Below are 19,492 nucleotides of genomic sequence, written 5' to 3' on the forward strand. Positions count from 1 at the left end.
GTTAAGCAAAAATTGAGGAGCCTTACAGCATCAAGGACTGAACAGGACATAACTGGTGGAATCTGGAGAATTATAAATAGGTACATCCCTTTTAGAAAACATTATCACCTAAACTTGAAAATTTGCATAACCTATAATCCAACAATTTTACTCCGAGAAATAACAAAAGACAAGCCTAACCGTGTGCAAGATGACCAATATATATGAATGTTCTTGGCAGCACTGTTTGTGAGGGTGAAAAAATGTAAAAAATTAAATGCCTCAGAGAGTGGATGAATACAATATGAAACAGGAGCATTTTTTATTTGCTTCAAGTGTAAGAAACACGGGCACACTTTTACCTTGAGCAGAGCAAGGATGAAATTGCTAAACAAGCAGAAAGTAAGTGAAGAAATAATTTCCCTAAAAGGTATACTCTAGACTATGGTTCAACAACTGGCCAAGACCTCTTCCACTAGGTGAAAGGAAAACTATAGACTGAGAGTCTGAATGAGTGTGGAAGGGTAGAAGACCAAGCAAGACAAGGGGATAGATTTTTAACATGAAAACTTGCTGACACATGAGGGGTCACAGGCTGAGACACCTGTCCTGGGGAAGTGGTCACTGCGAGGATGGCCGGATGCAGTGGCCGAGGGAGGTGGAGGGGTGAGGATACAGTCTCTGGGGCTGTATCCAGTCTCTAATCTGCTTGGATGGCAGGACCATGCACTCTAACTCGGGAGGGGAAGGAGTGAGCATCGTGACGGGTTCCTTGCCAGGCATGCTGACTGGGTGCCTCTGAGATATTCAGGTGGAGAAGGGCAGAGAGCAGAAGGCAGAGGCTCGGAACTGCCCCTCTGAGGGGCTGTCGACGGGCTGCACACAGGAACTGCCCCTGAGGGGCTGTCGACGGGCTGCACACAGACACTCGCAGGCTGGTGGGGCCGCCCGAGGGACTAGGAGGGCAAGAGCACGACTCTGCAGGGGCCCCATCACCACATACGGCGGCCCCAGTGCCCTCAGCAGCCCAGATGTGGGGCACAGCAGGACAAGTGTCACCGTCAGGTTTTACCAAACAGGAGTAGGGAGACATGCAACAAGGGAAGGCTTCTTGAGTGTCTGGACGGACAGGGTGGGAAAGGAGAGGCAGACGAGAGCTGGAGAGGAGCTGGGAGAGGAAGGAAGGCCCTTTTCCTCAGAGGTCAGAGGGAAACGTGAGATGCGTTACTCATTACAATACAGGGACATGAATGACACCAACGGCTTACTTCCCACGAGCCACTGACTGCGGCGCAGACGCTGTGCTAAGCGGTTTTATGCTTTAACGCGTTATGTGACCACGTCCCCAACAACCCGGAGACGGAGCAACTATCAGGAACAGACTGAGCGCAGCAGACCACACTCGCCAAACCATCGGCTCCTCCACTTGGACACATGGCTCAGCCCCATCTCCCAGCCCCGTCCCCCGAGTGTGGCCAAGCGCCTAGTGCCTATCAGTGGAAGCGGGGGGCTGGTGTTTGTGCGAGTCTTCCTTGCCCTCTCTCCTCTGCCTGCTGCAGGAGGTCAGGACAACCTTCAAGCCACATGCTGACGGCAGAGTGGACCCGGGTTCCTGAACAGCTGTGTGATGCACAGTCACACGTACCGGGTGTGCCTCACAAAAAGTGCTTCCAGGGACATCCCTGGTGGTCCAGTGGTTAAGACTCCGAGCTTCCACTGCAGGGGTCACGGGTTCGACCCCTGGTCTGGGAACTAAGATCCTGCACGCTGCGAGGCATGGCAAAAGAAAGAAATTCAAAAAAAGAACAAGTGCTTCCACATGCTGAGCACCAAGATGCTGGAGTCTGTCTGACATGGCAGGTAAGATTTAACTTAGTCATACTTATATATACAAAGACACAACGAGATCCCGAAGTTCACTAGGGCCACAGAGCTGGTGATCGGTGAAGCCCAGGCAGCTGGAGCCCAAGACAGCTTGAAGCCCAGGCAGCTTGAAGCTTGAAGCCCAGGCAGCTGGAGCCCAAGACACATCTCAGCTCATGCACCTCTATCCTCCAGGAGGACAGAGGGACCTGGAGTCAAAGGGCTCCGTGGCCTCCAGACCACCACAGAGGCCCGAACAAGACGCTTCCCCAAGGAACCAGGGCCAGCGACCTCCCCCTGCAGGGTCTTCCAGCTGCCCAAATCTTGGCTCCTACCTGGACAGGTGCTTCGGGAGAGGTCTTTCTTCACAGTCCACAGCTTCTGCCCCTGCTCCAGCTGGAAGATCAGCTCAAATCTGGGAACAGGACACCCTGTTTACGGAGAAAGGAAGAAGACGCTAGGATTTCTGTGAAAACAAAGAAAACCCCTCGATCTAGTGTGGGATTTCAGGATGTGGACAAGACCTCTGAATGAAGCTGATTCCATCCACAGAAATCCTGACCTGGAACCTAGAAACCAAGGTCAAAAACACCAATGTTGCGGCTTCCCTGGTGGCGCAGTGGTTAAAAATCCGCCTATCAATGCAGGAGACACGTGTTCAAGCCCTGGTCCGGGAAGATCCCACATGCCACGGAGCAACTAAGCCCCTGTGCCACAACTACTGAGCCTGCGAGCCGCAACTACTGAGCCCGTGTGCTGCAACTACTGAAGCCCACACGCCTAGAACCCACGCTCCCAACAAGAGAAGCCCGCAATGAGAAGCCTGGACACCAGAACGAAGAATAGCCCCCGCTCGCCGCAACCAGAGAAAAGCCCACATGCAACAATGAAGACCCAACGAAGCCAAAAAAAAAAAAGAAAAAAAAACACCACCAATGTTGGGATCCAAAGACTTTAGACTGCAGTGCTGGTTGTGTAGACAACACCTATTCCCTTTGACCTCCATTGCACAGAGTTCCAACTCTATTCAGCTGCAGCCAAGAGACACAGAGAATATGACTGCCTCCTTCCAGAAGGTGTTTACTAATTAACCCAAGTGAATTTCAACCACCTGTGCATTAAAACCTCCTGAGATGTCTGGTTCACATCCAACTGAAACCAAATAGGGACTTCCCTGGTGGCACAGTGGTTAAAGAATCCGCCTGCCAATGCAGGGGACACAGGCTCAAGCCCTGGTCTGGGAAGATCCCACATGCCACGGAGCAACTAAGCCCGTGCACCACAACTACTGAGCCCGTGTGCCAGAACTACTGAAGCCCACGCACCTAGAGCCCATGCTCCGCAACAAGAGAAGCCACCACAGTGAGAAGCCTGCACACCACAACTAAGATTAGCCCCCACTCGCTGCAACTAAAAAAAAGTCTGTGAGCAACAACGACCCAACGCAGCCAAAAATAAATAAATTTATTTATTAAAAAAAAAAAAAGAGAAAGAAACCAAATCTCTGCAGATGAGGCCTGGATACGTTACAGATTTAAAAAAACCACCCCAGATTCTGGCATCAAGGGAGGGCTGAAAACTCTGGTTTCCACCAACTTGCAGATGACCTACACCAGCCCTCTGGAGGAGAGAGCTCTAGTCCAGGATGGCTGAGTGAGGGGACCGGCCAGTGCTGTAGTCCCGCAGCAGCCTGGGTCGCCTGTGAGGGAACCTGCCCGAGGCCCTAGACCAGGAAGAAGCAGACAACTGGGCTGGCACCCACCAACCCGGTAGCCAGCCCCACCTCTGAGCTTCCTACTGGTGAGATAATAAATTTCCTCCAGGGTGAAGACTGAGCCGGTCTGTCATATACAGCCAAACACAGATGCAGGGGAAAGACACACAGACTCGGCAGGAAGTCGACGGCAGAGGTGCCAGGACTCGCCGACAGCTTCTCTGTCAGGTCCAGGGTTCATCAGTCATCACTAAGCAATGTGCTCTCCTGTGTGCTCCGTGCTCAGCACGGGGCTCAGCGACAGCGACCAAGACCTCCCTTCAGCTGTCAGGAGTCACGTTCCCTAGGACCTCAGGGCCTTTGCACATGCTGGTCCTTCTCCCTGGAAGGCTGTTCTCTACCCACCTTGCTCCTTCCAGCTACTTCTCTTTGGGTCTCAGCTCAAGTGTCACTCCCTGAGAAGAGTCTGCTGAACAGTGGCTGAGTCCACATGCTTAACCAATCCACCACGTCACTATGAACTTTTAACCTTAATAATAATTGAAAAGTTAACATTTATAGGGTGTTACCATATCCCAGGGACTGTACCAAGCAATTTAAATGCATTATGTTGTTTAAAATGGATGGAATAATTTAAAGAACTCACATATTTAAAATATTGACTCTTTTCGGTCAAAGTAAGGTATGTCTCCATTGAGCTAAGTCTTTTTTTAGATACCCAGCAAAATTCTGAAGAGCGCTCCTCCTGTCTAGGTCCGCAAGGGCTGTGAGTCCCTAGCTGCCACCTGATCTGGGACGAGACGGAGCACTTAGTCTGTCTCGCCATTGTCAACACACCAAGTTTCTGGGCTGGTGACCCCGGGGCAACCAGGTAACTGGCTACTGCCTAACGCCGAGGCCCCCCAATAGACGGTTGGGATTCAAGTGTGATCAACTGAGCCAACAACACTGAAGTCCGTGGGGGGCTGCTCAACTGAGCTGCCCACCACCCTGTGAGAGACTGATGGCACTGCCTGCCCTCTGAGGGCGCACCTGGCCAGAGTCCAGGCACTGGTCCCTGGAGCAATACAGGGATGCGAGTGGCATAGGGCACCCCCCTCACACATGCCATGGCACAGAAGAGGCTTAGACTGCTTCACAGGCAAACCTTGCCATGGCTGCTTGCCTTACTGTTGTTGCAGTTTGCCCCAACCACGTAGCGGATAAGAGATCCCATCTCTGGAGACTGCTAGTTCAACGTATAATGGGGGGAGAAACAAAGGAATAAGGAATATTGTTTTTGCTGCCCTCTGAGACACCTGAGGATGTTTCTCAACCTACTCCAGATTGTGTAAGCCCGGCCAGTGTTTCCGGCACTCATGAGTGCTGCTGCGGACCAGCACGTACGTGGAGAGCTCTTCCTCAACACCAAACTGTCACCCCGTCAGGACACTGCCACCACCACTGCTGTCCTGAGGCATGAGCCCCAGCCCCTCCCTAGAAAGGCAGGCTGCCACTCACAGTGGTTGCCACTTGGGACTGCTAAGAGCCTACCAGGTAAATACCCAAATAAAAGAAAGAAAAATGGTGGTGGTGGGGGCAGAAAGGTGACCCCCCCCACCCCCCAAAAAAGATTTTGTTTGGAGGCAGAAAAAAAAGGAGTGGGGAGGAAGGGGCTCGTTATGCTGTGGCCCAGGGCCATCCAGGGGAGAGGCTGTATCTTGGAGGCCCCAGGCCCCTCCGCCCTTTCCTCTCCTCAGCAGGAGACAAAATAAAACTAAAAACCAGGGTTTTAAATGGCTGAAAAGCTCAAAAGGAAGAAAGAAGGGAAGGGGGCACATTATTAACCTTACATATCAAGCAAACGCCAGGTCTAGCAAACATAATACTGGTTCTAGACTACTTATTGATTTATAAGCAGTAACAACAACAAAAACCCCTAGATAACAGGGAGAGAGAATAAAAATTTAAATAACATACAACATATAACTAAGTTAGAACTCTGTCTATACTGACCCAATTGGAAATCCAAAATTTATATACTAAAATTTATATAATTATTATATAATAACTACATATGGTATAACAAAACTTATATATTAAAAAAATTTTATCACCAAAACAAAACAGAGCACTAATTGGTTTGTCTGCCTCCACAACACAGGTTCTAAATTATCTTTAGAATTTGCTAAAATGCATCAACTGACAAAACTTCATCAATTTAATACAGGGGCTCAAATCATAGTTATACCTGGGGATCCCACTAAAATGAAACACTACTCTACCACTGTAAAAAGTACCTAAATATTAAAGAGAAAAAATAGGTATATCTCACTTTGACTGTAGTTTTACCTGAATTTCCTATAGCCCTAGTACCCACTGTCCTAAAGTATCCCATATTGGGCATAGATGCTCTGACACAATACACAATTAAAATAATTTTTTGGCACTTACAAATTAATTGGCTTGATAAAATGGGACCCTACAGACCCGAGTTAAAATAATAATTCAGCCCAATGTAAGTTGAAAAGGGGTCTTTGGGGAATAAAACTTTTATATAAGACCTAATTAATCAAGGGGTGGTGATCCCCACTGCTTCTCCACGTTGACAGCCCAGCTGTGCGTGTTCTTAAACCTAAAAAAACACAGGGCACCTCGCTGTGAGTTACTGCAATCTTAATGCCGTGGTCCCATCTGTTAGGGTTCCTGTTACTGACTGAATTGTGTCTCCCTAAACTGCATGTGTTAAACCCTAATCCCCAGTGTGATCCTATATGGACTTAGGGCCTTTAAGGAGGTAGTTAAGGTTAAATGAGGTCACGGGGTAGGGCCCTGATCTGGTAGGACCCATATCCTTTTAAGAGGAAGAGAAGGCCTCTCCAAGCCAGATGAAAAGTCAGATAGCACAGCAAGAAGGTGGCCAGCAAGAGATCCTTATCAGCAACTGAACTGGGACTTCCAGCCTCCAGAACTGTGCGAAAATAAAGCTGCTGTTTAACCATACAGTAATGGCAGCCTAAGCTGACTAACAAGATCCACACGCCCAATACCCAGTATTATTAGAACCCGGTAATTACTCTTCAATTACAGATCTGGCTAACGTGTTCTGCTGGTGTGTATTTTGACAGCCTCTCAACCTCTGTTTGCCTTCTCTCTGAAGGCAAATAGGACTCCTCCCCAGGCTGCCCTGTGGGGTGGCTCAACAGCTCTGCCAACACCCACACCCTCTGCAGCCAAGACCTCAGCTGCACCCACCCACCTCTCTCCAGGAGCACAGGCGATGTTACATCAATGACAACCTCGTCTAAGGAGATTCATTTGACACGCTTGTGACAGTGAGTCCAACACCTTTTAATCCTTTGGGGACTAGTTTTAGATAAAAATACTATTTAGTATTACTTTGGGTCTGGTGGCCACATATTCCTCATTTATAAATTTTATTTACTCTCCCTGATGCTGATACTTGCAAATCAGCCCAACTTAAATGGGACTCCCTCCAACAAAAGCTCTAAAATCTGCTCAAAATACTGTTAAATAGCCAGTCCCATCAGTGTCCTCAGAGACTCCTTCACCAAAGAGGCTTTGACAACCTCTTCTCACACCTCCTCGAGTTTCTGAACCACCTACTGGGGCCACAGATGCCCAAGGGCTTCTGATGTAACAGACTGTCCCCTCAGCCTGGTACTATATGCTACTAAAACAACAACTAACTATACACAAGGCTCTCCGGATAATGAAGGCTGTTGCAGACCCCGAGCCACTGACCGCCACATCCAGCTGCCCATCAAGCTTTGGATCATGGCAACAGCACATCACAAGCTCAGCACAGCTCCTGAGGCCCCAGGACAGGATGGAACCCAACCTGGGCCCTCTGACATATTCCTCTTGTAGGACAAGGTGGGTCCTTGCCAGATGCTGTGGTGCTGGAGGAGGGCACCCCTCCCCACAGCCCTTGGTTACCTGGGGAGCACCTTGGGATTAAGTGAGTGAACAGTTGTGGGAGTTTGTGGATCTCTTACATCCACAGCACATGATGGAGCTCAGTAGATTGATGCTGCTTTCTATCCTGTAGCCAGAATGTCCAAATAAAAAATGGGATCTAAGAAACATTTCTTGGCCTATTCAGGGGGTCATCTTAGTACTAGATGCCCTGATCAACAAACGGCCTCCTCTTCACATTCATTATAAACTGTTGGGCCATTGCTTAAAAACTGCCTCCTTCAGGGTAAAGAAACTCTTGTCTCACCAACACCCTAAAAGTAAGTAAGTCAAAATCACATGTCCTTACATTTATAAAGGCCACAACGATAGGCCTTGCCAGGAAGCTCCTTACTCCCTTTGGAATTACAGACATTACTGACAATAACCAAGATACACATTTCACTTCTCAAATTACACAATGCTGGGCTCTGGAGAGAGGTAGTCAATAGAGCTTCATGGCCCCAATAGGCCCCAAATAGCTGGTTTAACTGAAAAACATAACGATTTCCTTAAACAGCTCCTTTTCAAACTCCAGTCTGACAAACAAACCCCTCATTGGGCCTCTATCTCACCCCTTAGCCTTAACTCAAGGCTCCTTGAATCACATACCTTTAAAAATGTCCCACTGCCCTTTCCTACTCTGGAAGGGAATGTGCCTCACCTCTATGTACACAAAGACTCGTTCTACAGGAGGCCATTCACACTGTCTCCCCTGCAGTTACACACAGAGCTTCCATCATTCCATGAGGCTGGAGACCAGAAGGAGGGAGCACACGCTCCCGGCACCCATTAGCCACAGACTGCCCCACAGGCCAGGGAGCTGGTCACCTGACATGGAATCCATTTGCCCTGAACTTCAAAACAAAACAGAACAAACAAACCAAACCTTGAAGAACAGCCATATGGCATTCTGGTAACTGTTGCTCTTACTATAACTGGTCTGGGTACTTTTATTGGTTTATAAGTCAGAGGCCTGAACCCTTTGAGGAAGCCACTGTTTCAACCAAACACGGCAAATACTGAGGCCCACATCAAGTCAAGTGCGTACGTACCCCCTTGCAAAGGATACCCTGCCCCACGTCCCAGACCAAGACCTCACTGATGAAGATGACTTCGTCTGGGGACACGAAAACCTTCACCCCAGCAGATACCCATGGACTTCCTCTCCTAAGACAGAAATCAGACCTGGGACCTTTTTGCTTTCTTCTATTAGGGATTCTATCATGTTCCTGAGCTGCTGTCTGTGACCCTGGTATATGCCTCAATCTGCCAAAAGGGAAATCTCCAATTTATAGCTGGTTGGTCAGGACAGGTTGTGAGGACTTGTGACTGACATCTGAAGTGGGTGGGTGGGAGGTGGAGGGGCTGTCTATGGGACTGAATCCTTAATAACCTGTGGAGTCTGTGCTAACTCCAGGTAGTTAGGGTCAGAATTGCCTGGTATGGAAAACCCAGACGTTTGATATCAGAAGTGTTATGAGGAAAAAGGATTTTGTTGGTTTGTTTTTTAGTTAATTAATTAATTAATTAGTGGCTGCACTGGGTCTTCATTGCACATGGGCTTTCTCTAATTGCAGCGAGTGGGGGCTACTCTCCATGGCGGTGCATGGGCTTCTCATTGCAGTGGCTTCTCTTGTTGCAGAGCATGGGCACTAGGCACGCACGTTACAGTAGCTGTGGCACATGGGCTCAGTAGTTGTGGCTCGCGGGCTCTAGAGCACAGGCTCAGTAGTCGTGGTGCATGGGCTTAGCTGGTCCTCAGCATGTGGGATCTTCCCGGACCAGGCTCGAACCTGTGTTCCCTGCATTGGCAGGCAGGTTCTTAACCACTGCGCCACCAGGAAGTCCCATGTTTGTTTATTTTTTACAAATACCACACTAACATGCACACACATGTATATATACAAAGCCATACTTTTAGCACACCTTATAACTCCTGAAAGATTCTCTTAAACACTCCCCAAATTACATATCGATTTTCTTGGCTAATGCTACACAAATGGGAAACTTAGTTATGAGCCTGCCTGCAAGGACTTCCTGTATCTCTACTTATGTTCTTCTTTTTCATTCTCAAAATGGTTTTCTATACTCTACAAGACAACTTATGCCATACCTTCTAAAACTCTCCACTATTATCCCCCAAAGTTTCCTTAATATGATGTGAAATATCAGAGCACACCCTTCATGTGCAAACCAAACAATCCAAAACCACACCCTTGCCCACCTCTTTAAACCTCACACACCAGGCCACTATTCCTCCTGCCTTAACTCAAGCAGATCCAGGTTCCAGACAATTAGGGACACCCTTAGTGCCCCAAAGCCTGTTGGAAATATTCAAATCTCACAGATACTAATTAATACAGTGGGGACCCTGTGACAATTTCAATGAGTGGAGCATGAATAGTGCCTGAACAGTCCTGACACCTGGTCAGGGCTCAGGGTACCTGCACAGTGACAGTTATCAATTGCTTATTAAAAGTGACCCACTTAATAAATGTTTTCTTAGATTTCTTCAAAAAGGGAATCCCGCATTACTCTGATAAATGGGAAACCCAGGGTCACTTCCGTTGATGGCAGGTCACCATGAAAAAAATGCAGAAGTGAAATCAAAACAGTGTTCTTAAGTTCCAGAGAGCTCAGCTGCCTGCTGCTCAGGGCTCCTGGCCTAAGGCTACTGCCTCTGTTGACAAGGGGAAAGTAGCAACAGTTGCAGGGGTAGGGAGTGTGGGGAAGGCAGAGAAGCTATGTTAGAAGGGAGCACTAAACCCAGACTTCCCGTCAAACACATTCAGGAGGCAGGAAGAGAAGAAATGATGGAATGGTTACATCAGGCTGTATCACAATGCCAGCTGAACAAGTGTCCCTGCACTCTCAGAAATTGGGTTTCTCAAGCTGACATGATAATTTAGGTCAAGATAATTCTTTGTTGGAAAGGTGGGGAGGAGCCCATCCTGCGAATTATAAGGATGGTGTAGGATCCACGTGCAGATTGTAATAACCAAAACTATCTCCAGATGTTGCTGAGTTTCCTCTGGGGAGCAACATCATCTCTGGTTGAGAACCACTTTTATGGTTATAAATAGGATGATGAGAGAAAGTGAGAGGGATGGGTGGACACTCCATGAAGTCTGGTGGTCAGAACACAGCTGGTGAGGAGGTGGCAACTGGGCTGAGAAGGGGCAGCCATGTAAAAAGCCAAAATGGAGAGGGCAGACAGCAGAAGCAAGAAGAAATACAATTCTGCACCCTGTGGAAGGAAAACCACATTCACAGAAAGATAAAATGAAAAAGCAGAGGACTTTGTACCAGATGAAGGAAGAAGATAAAACCCCAGAAAAATAACTAAATGAAGTGGAGATAGGCAACCTTCCAGAAAAAGAATTCAGAATAATGACAGTGAAGATGATGCAGGACCTCGGAAAAAGAATGGAGGCAAAATTCGAAAAGATGCAACAAATATTTAACAAAGACCTAGAAGAATTAAAGAACAAACAGAGATGAACAATAAAATAACTAAAATACAGAATACACTAGAAGGAATCAATAGCAGAATAACTGAGGCAGGAGAACGGATAAGTGACCTGGAAGACAGAATGGTGGAATTCACTGCTGCGGAACAGAAGAAAGAAAAAAGATGAAAGGACTTAAGAGACCTCTGGGACAACATTAAATGCAATAACATTCATATTATAGGGGTCCCAGAAGGAGAAGAGAGGGAAAAAGGACCCGAGAAAATATCTGAAGAGATTATAGTCGAAACCTTCCCTAACCTAGGAAAGGAAATAGCCACCCAAGTCCAAGAAGTGCAGAGAGTCCCAGGCAGGATAAAACCCAAGGAGAAAAACGCCAAGACCCATAGTAATCAAACTGACAAAAATTAAAGACAAAGGAAAATTATTGAAAGCAACAAAAGAAAAACAACAAATAACATACAAGGGAACTCCCATAAGGTTAACAGCTGACTTCTCAGCAGAAACTCTACAAGCCAAAGGGAGTGGCATAATATATTTAAAGTGATAAAAGGGAAGAACCTACAACCAAGGTTACTTTACCTGGCAAGGATCTCATTCAGATTCCAAGGAGAAATCAAAAGCTTTACAGACAAGCAAAAGCTAAGAGAATTCAGCACCACCAAACCAGCTCTACAACAAATGCTAAAGGAACTTCACTCAGTGGGAAACACAAGAGAAGAAAAGGACCTACAAAAACAAACCCATAACAATTAAGAAAATGGTAACAGGAACATACACATCAATAATTACCTTAAATGTGAATGGGTTAAATGCTCCAACCAAAAGACAGAGGCTCACTGAATGGATACAAAAACAAGACCCATATATATGCTGTCTATGAGACCCACTTCAGACCTAGGGACACATAAGACTGAAGAGGGGATGGAAAAAGATATTACAAGCAAATGGAAATGAAAAGACAGCTGGAGTAGCAATACTCATATCAAATAAAATACTTTAAAATAAAGGTCATTTGCAGAGACACGGAGGGATCTAGAGACTGTCATACTGAGTGAAGTAAGTCAGAAAGAGAAAAACAAATATCGTATATTAACGTATATATGTGGAACGTAGAAAAATGGTACAGATGAACCGGTTTGCAGGGCAGAAACTGAGACACAGATGTAGAGAACAAACGTATGGACACCAAGGGGGGAAAGCGGTGGGGGGGGGGGGGCGTTGGTGGTGGTGTGATGAATTGGGAGATTGAGATTGACATATATACATTAATATGTATAAAATGGATAACTAATAAGAACCTGCTGTATAAAAAATATATATAGAATTAAATTTTAAAATTCAGAAAAAAGGGGCTTCCCTGGTGGCACAGTGGTTGGGAGTCCGCCTGCCGATGCAGGGGACGCAGGTTCGTACCCCGGTCCGGGAGGATCCCATGTGCCACGGAGCAGCTGGGCCCGTGAGCCATGGCCGCTGAGCCTGCACATCGGGAGCCTGTGCTCCACAATGGGAAAGGCCACAGCAGTGAGAAGCCCGCGTACCGCAAAAAAAAAAAAAATCAGAAAAAAGAAAAGAAAAGAAAAGAAAAGCCAAAATGCCCAAGCACACTCACCAGGCACAGAGAACAGCAAGTGGAGAGGCCCAAGGCAAGTATGTTAAGTATGTGCACAGGAAACAGCAAGACGCTGGCATGACCAGAGCAGACTGAGCTCAGGGAAAAGTGTGGGGAGGTGAGTGAAGGGTCAGCAGGGTCAGATAATGGGCCTTCTTATTTTTAAAATTTTGTTATAAAATATCTAAATATGTCAAACGTTTCCTAATTTTGTGTAACCTCTTCTCATTAACACAGAATACAATCCCAATTCTCTAAAAACAGGCCTGTCTTACCCTATGCCCTGGATTTACAGCTCTCCTTTCCCTTAAACTGAGAGGTCTAAAGTGATTATCCTCAGGCTGCTGTTTCTCCACCTTGGCTCTCTTGCCCTTGTGGGCTGGATCAACCTTTGTTGAATGGGGCTGTCTTGTCCATCCTCAGGTACTAAGCAGCATCTCTGCACTCTAACCTGCTAGATGCCGGGACCACCCACACCCCAGTTGTGACAGTCAAATGTGGCTGCAGACTTCCAAATGTCACCTGGGGACAAAACCAAGTACTGAGAAGCACAACTGTCTCAGCTTCTCTCTCTTGGATCTTGGCCAGGACTCAGGGAACAAGAGACAATCATGAAGGCACAGGAGAAGAGAAAAGCCCCATAACCGAGATCCTGTGGTTTAGAACAATACCTGTTGGCACTGAAGGCAAACACCTCCCGAGGCCCCACCTGCCTCACCCTCTTCCTGGAGACCATCCCATCACTCACAGCCCTGTAGACTGGGTTGCAGGGGATACGTGAGCCAACCAGTCCCACCCAGTCAGCTCCCTGTCTGGAATGTGAAACAAGAACCTCAGACAGAGGCCAGTCTGTGCTGGGCACTGGGGTGGAGGCTCAGGGAAGTATGGGCTCAGGTGGCCACTCCTGCCTCAGGGACAACCCCCTAGAGCCCAGCAGTAGAAAAAGAAACAATGTTAAGTATGCAAAGAAGTAAAAACAAGGTATCTTGGGGCCCCAGAGAGCAGGGACTGGGGTGGCCACTCCTGCCACAAACTTGCTGAGACACAAAAGCCATTCTGAAAAAATAGACATGAGCAAAGCTAGAGGGAGAAGTCAGGACAAGAGATCTAGAAGCCGGCATACTCCTGGTGGTTCCCAGTCCTTACTTCAGTCCCATGTGGCCCAACTGGAAATTCTGCCTTTGGGTTCTGAAGAACACCCCCATTTCCTTCCACCACCTTTTAGGAGCCAAAGGGGAACTGTTTCTTGCTCAAAGAAACACAGAGATAGCAGGCAGGAAAAGATGAATCTCAAAAATGACTGAAGCTGTAGGGGAGAGGGTAAGCTTCTCCATCAGCCGGGCATGGAGCCAGAGCATGTCTGACAAGGAGATAGCAGGTCCTCTGCATGGCAGAGTGGCAAGGCCTTACCCAGAGACACCAAGAGCCTGCAGTTTTCCAGCATCACCTCCTGGTACAGGGTCCTCTGAGCCGGGTCCAGCTGCCTCCACTCCTCCTGGGTAAAAGTCACGGCCACATCATCGAAAGTCACAGACACCTGTCAAATAGAGGTAGTAGTGCTGACCCTGGGGCTGTTGGATGGGATCAGAGCTTGTTTCTGGAAGGCTGTTAAAGGTGCAGAGAGATCAAGACCCTAACCACTTAGCACCTCCTGAGGGCCAAGCTCTAGGCTGGGCTGAAGTGGAAGTGGACAATGTTTTGGACATAATACAGTAGTGTAAGAAAGAAGTCTCCTATGCCGGAGCCACTGGAAAGTCACACAAGACAATGGAAGTGATGTGTGGGCTGTCAGCTGCAGACAGGAGAGGCTGTAGGACCTCAGAGGAATGAATAAATAATGATAATAACAGTATCAATAATGGTAACAACAACAGTACCTGAGCCTCCCTGGTCCTGCTAGCTGCCTGCCCCATGGTGAGGGCTTCACTTCCTGGTTAAAGTGACTAAAAGTTCCCAGTTCTTTCTTCACTCTCTTGTTAACATCCAAACTCTTGAAACCTGACACTTACCAGCTGTGTTACCTCGGAGACATCACTTCATCTCTCTGAGCCTTGGTTTCTGGATCAATACAACAATCGTTCCCACTTCACTAATATCAGTTGTGAGATTTAGAAAGAAATTATTCAATGTTCGGTGTGCTTGGGGATTTTCATTAATTGTCCCACAGCCCCTGAGGTAAACATCTCCATGCCAGCCGATGACCCGAGACTAAGGGAGCTCCACCAAATCCACCAAGAGTCTTGTGTCTTACAAACGAGGAGCAAGATTTTAACAGTTAACCTTGATACACGGTCTAATAAAGTAACCCGACACGCTTCCATCATCAAAATGAATACCTAATGACGAAGTTGTGAAGCATTTACACCAATTTTTGCTGTTAAGTCCATTTCATCACGCCTGAAAATATTCCTGTGAACATGCACAGAGAAGCAGAGCCTTCATCATTGACCTCCCTGGAGAGACCCCTGAAGGGGTGGAACTACCTGGGTAATGGCAGGGCCTGGACCAGCTTCCCACACCCTCCTGGGTCTCCCAGACTCCGGGGAGGTTCCACAATGAACCATTAGCCGCTTCCTTCCTGAACCCTGACAGCACTTAGCCCTACGCCAGGAATACTTCAGGACCAGAGAGCACAAATGGCTAAAGATAACACTGGCTTTGGCCATGAAACTGGCCACAACGTCTGACCTGGCTGAAGGTGAGTGGAACATTCGACAACAGACTACAGGACCTCGCCCTCCCAAGACACGTCTTAACATCTAGGAGGCACCATGGCAACCTCACAGGCCCTCATGGGCCTTGTGAAACAACCAATATACCTTGGCTTTGTCCATGCGCTTATCTCTCCCTCCATTTCCCAAGGCCACCGGTTGGAGAAAGGCGGGGGCGGGGTGGGGGCAGGGTACATCCCTGCAGCACATGGCGGAGTTCGGGATTTACTATGATGGAAACCCCTGAAGGATACTTCATTTTTCCCACAACTTACTGAGCATGTGTCAGAGGCCCAACAGCTTTTAGGACCAAAGATAAATTAAGTAGTAAAGCAGCTCCACACGCCAGACCACACGACCGCGAAGACAAACCCAGGGGATGCCTCCCTTCCGGAACCGTCTCCGCCCTCGGAGAGAAGCAGCTCCGCAACCAGCGTCCACTCACCTGTGTCTTGTGGGTCGGCGCCGCCGCCATGATGGGGCCCTGCGTTCCAGCCACGCTGGGAGAGGCGAGCACCGGGCGGCCTGCTGCTCCTCGCCTCCGCCCCGCCTTGGCCGGGCGACCTCGGCTGACAGCCGCTCTCCGAGAGAAAGGCGCACCAGACCTGGCGCCGCCCTCGGGAACTGCGGGGACGAAGGGCGGGTGCTGAGGGCCCGGACAGGCCATGGCCCGGCGGGCGACCAGTGCACACGGCCGTTTAGGGAATCACGGCCCGTTCCAAGGCACGAAAGGAAGTCCCATCCCCCTTTCCTGCTCAGTCCCCACGAAATGCCCTAGTAGCCACGCAGGCCAGCTCTCGGAACCTAAAAGCCAGCCAGAAGCGAAAGGCTGAGGCAAATGGCGCCCTCTGAGAGAAACCGGAAGTCCCGCCCACGTACGTGCGCCGCAGGAAACGCCTCTACGACTGGCCGTCATTGGCCAGCGACCTCCTCAGACGCACAATGCACACCTCTGGGTAATGTAGTCTCCCCTAGATCCGCAGAAGTGAGGAGCGCTTTAACTGGGGGGAGGGAGTGGGGCGGAGGGAGGAGAGGGAGTGGGGCGGAGGGAGGGGTAAGGGGAGGGTCTTCCTCCACCTAAGAGCCACAGGAGGAGCTGAGCGCCGGCCCAGACTTGTTTCTTAACAGTGGGTTCAAGTGGAGAGGACTAGGCAGTGGGGGCGAGAGCGTCCATGCTGTGCCTCGGGGAAATTGAGGCTTGGAATGCTGGGACAGTCGCCCAGGGCGGTGCAAAGCCTGTAGGGCTGTGACTAGGCTCGCAGCCCGCATAGTGATTTTTCCCCCTTCCCCTCCTTAGGCCTTCCCAGATCCTCTTCTTTTTTTTAGGTCCCCAAAGAGGGACCCAACCGGGATCCACAGAAGTGAAAGCACGGAGTCCTAACCACTGGACTGCCAGGGAATCCCCAAGAGCCTCTTCTTGAAACCTAGCAGGGCCCTGTGGAGCCTCCTCCCACCCCTCCCCCGCAAGCCTCTCTGCGTCCCCTACTTCTTGTCTGTGGAAAAAGCTTTAGCGGACTAGGCCTCCCTCAGTTCCAAAGAGTGGGCTCAAACAGTTAATTATTTAAGGGGCAGCAATGGGAACAAAGAAGAGGCATTCAAGGAGGGAAGGGGATAATAACTAAAGCAATAAGTCAACCTTTGGGATGGGGTCAAAAGACCATAGTTCTCCTTAAGGAAAACAGTTAACAATCTCTGATGCATGTTCTTAAGTTGTTTTTATAGAACCCAGACTCCCACCAGGTGGAAACTGCTGACCTCAAACACATCAGAAGCAAGGCTGGTTGGAATCAGAAGACTGATGGTGAGATTCCTGAAACACCACCCTGCTACCTCACCACCAACCGATCAGAAAATTGTCCATGAGCTGATCTTGCATCCTAGGACCCTCTCCCCTAACAGTCTTTAAAAACCCTTTCCTGAAGCCATTAGGGTGTTCAGATCTTTTTGAGCATGAACTGCCTGTTCTCCTTGCTTGGCACCCTGCAATAAATGCTATACTTTCCTTCACCACAACCCAGTGTCAATAGATTGGCTTTGCTATGCATGGAGTGAATGAACCCGAGTTTGGTTTGGTAGCATTCTAGGGGAACAGATTTTTATAAAGTAGCTTCCCTGGTGGTCCAGTGAGTAAGACTGGGCCCACTTACCCAGTGGGTAAGACTCCGTGCTCCCAATGCCTTTGCCCCCCAATGCCCCCCAATGCAGGGGGCCTGGGTTCAGTCCCTGGTCAGGGAACTAGATCTTACATGCGTGCTGCAACTAAGAGTCCACATGCTGCAACTAAGACCTGGCGCAGACAAAATAAAATAAATAAATAAATATTTTTAAAAGTCTTTTAAAAAAAAAAAAGGTAGCTTAAAAATTCTCCTGAGGAGGAAACCAGAAGTCCCATCTTGATACACAGCACACTTGTCTACTGCACCCTCCTGAGTCTTCTTTGGTCCAGAGCCTCCTTCATATGTAGTTGGCCTAGATCACCTGAGGAATGGATTTTCCATCCCCTGGGATGGGGAAGCCACATGTGGAGGGGACTTGGAGGGAAACTCAAGACTCCAGTTTTAAGCATGGTCAATTTGAAATGTTTATGAGACTACAAAGTATGTGTCACTTAATCATTTCAACCTATGACTGAACATTAGGAGAGAGTTCAAGCTTGGATATATAAATTTGAGAGTTGTTAGTTTACACTGTTATTTCAAGTCATGACTAGATGAGACTGTCAAGGGAATGAGTGTAGTCTGGAGAAGAAAATGATCAGAGCATGAACACTGGACCAGCCTGACTTCACTAAGTGGCTGATGACAGGAAACCAACAGACTCATGTCAGAGCTTCTAATGTCCACCCAGAGATATATTAGGGAATTTTAGAAGTCCCCATTGATGATTTTTTTTCATAACTGTGGAGCTGAAAGAGTAAAACGCACTTTTTTTTTTTTTTTTTTTGTGGTACGCGGGCCTCTCACTGTTGTGGCCTCTCCCGTTGCGGAGCACAGGCTCCGGACGCGCAGGCCCAGCGGCCATGGCTCACGGGCCCAGCCGCTCCGCGGCATGTGGGATCCTCCCGGACCGGGGCACGAACCCGTGTCCCCTGCATCGGCAGGCGGACTCTCAACCACTGTGCCGCGAGGGAAGCCCGTAAAACGCACTTTTCATGATTTCAGTGTGCATACACATTGAGAAATGGAATCAGAGAGTGCAGAAAATGCCCTTAAGGGATTTAATTTTTTTTAAGATGAGAGAGAAGTATAGTGACAAGATGTTAATTACGTCAAAGGAATGAAGAGTGTGTGATATGAGTCAGTTCTGCAGAGAACTAGTGGAATTTACATATTTATAAACATTTATGTGTGTATATATATGTACATGCAATATATAAATAAAATACATTATATATATATGAGATTTATTTCAAGGAATTGACTTATGCAGTTGTGGGGCCTGGCAAGTCCAAAATCCATAGGGTAGAGGACAGGCTGGAAACTCTGTAGCCAGAACTAATGCTGCAGTCTTGAGGCTGAATTTTTTCCTCAGGGAAACCTTACTTTTCCTCTTAAGGCCTTTCAACTAATTGGATAAGGCCCAACCACTTAATCAAAATAGAATCCTTTGCTTAAAGTCAACTGATTGTAGATGTTGAGCACATCTACAAAATACCTTCACAGCAACACCCTAGATTAGTGTTTGATCCAATAACTGAGTAGTATAGCCTAGTCCAGTTTACACATAAGACAAGCCATCACATTCCACTCCTTGTCAACTTGGCACCCATACATACTACCTAAAACCAGACTTAATCTCCAGATGAAGACATGCTTCTGCCCAATCAGATCAAATCCAGTATTGATCCATTGTTATGATGGATCCTATTACATATGGTGGATTACATATGATGAATGTAATGTGAATCATATGTATCTATTGATTTAAAGCTAAATTCTCCAATATTGGAAATTTCTTCTGGTTGTGTAAGATAATGTCTTTCTTCTCAGAAAATACAAACAAATATTTAGGAAGAAAGAGACATTAAGTGTAAAGCTCTCAAAAGGTTCAGAAAAATATAAATTGATGGATAATGGGAAGGAGAAAGAGAATGAGAACGATAAAGCAAATGTGACAAAATGTTAGTTGATAAATCTATTTTAAGGGTATACAGAGTCTCTTTGTGCTTTTCTTAAAATTCCCC

General features: G+C 47.8%; 2 protein-coding genes across 6 annotated transcripts in view; one reads left to right on the forward strand and one right to left on the reverse strand.

Annotated features, from left to right (window-relative positions):
* The window catches only part of LOC111170086 (uncharacterized), a 36,222-nt gene extending 20,043 nt beyond the window's left edge, over nucleotides 1-16,179 (reverse strand). For 2 of the 5 annotated variants that reach the window (XR_016390799.1, XM_022564902.3), the window contains exons 1-3: nucleotides 15,755-16,179; nucleotides 14,009-14,135; nucleotides 2,178-2,273 (exon numbers count right to left, since the gene is read on the reverse strand). Coding sequence is in view for 2 of the 5 variants with exons in the window: in XM_022564902.3 (XP_022420610.3) it covers nucleotides 2,178-2,273; nucleotides 14,009-14,135; nucleotides 15,755-15,976 (445 nt within the window). In the remaining 3 variants the exon portion in view is untranslated. The remainder of the gene's footprint in view (nucleotides 1-2,177; nucleotides 2,274-14,008; nucleotides 14,136-15,754) is intronic. The other 3 variants (XM_089901953.1, XM_089901954.1, XM_089901955.1) reach the window with 3 other exon arrangements.
* The window catches only part of LOC111170075 (uncharacterized), a 52,237-nt gene continuing 48,719 nt past the window's right edge, over nucleotides 15,975-19,492 (forward strand). Inside the window, 3 exon segments of the mRNA XM_030761399.2 lie at nucleotides 15,975-16,032; nucleotides 16,163-16,189; nucleotides 16,192-16,253. Coding sequence (XP_030617259.2) covers nucleotides 15,975-16,032; nucleotides 16,163-16,189; nucleotides 16,192-16,253 — 147 coding nt within the window.

This window comes from Delphinapterus leucas, chromosome 20, assembly GCF_059928025.1.
Source record: "Delphinapterus leucas isolate spDelLeu-1000000601 "Yukka" chromosome 20, BTC_Dleu_Yukka2, whole genome shotgun sequence".
In the NCBI taxonomy this organism is placed as follows: domain Eukaryota; kingdom Metazoa; phylum Chordata; class Mammalia; order Artiodactyla; family Monodontidae; genus Delphinapterus; species Delphinapterus leucas.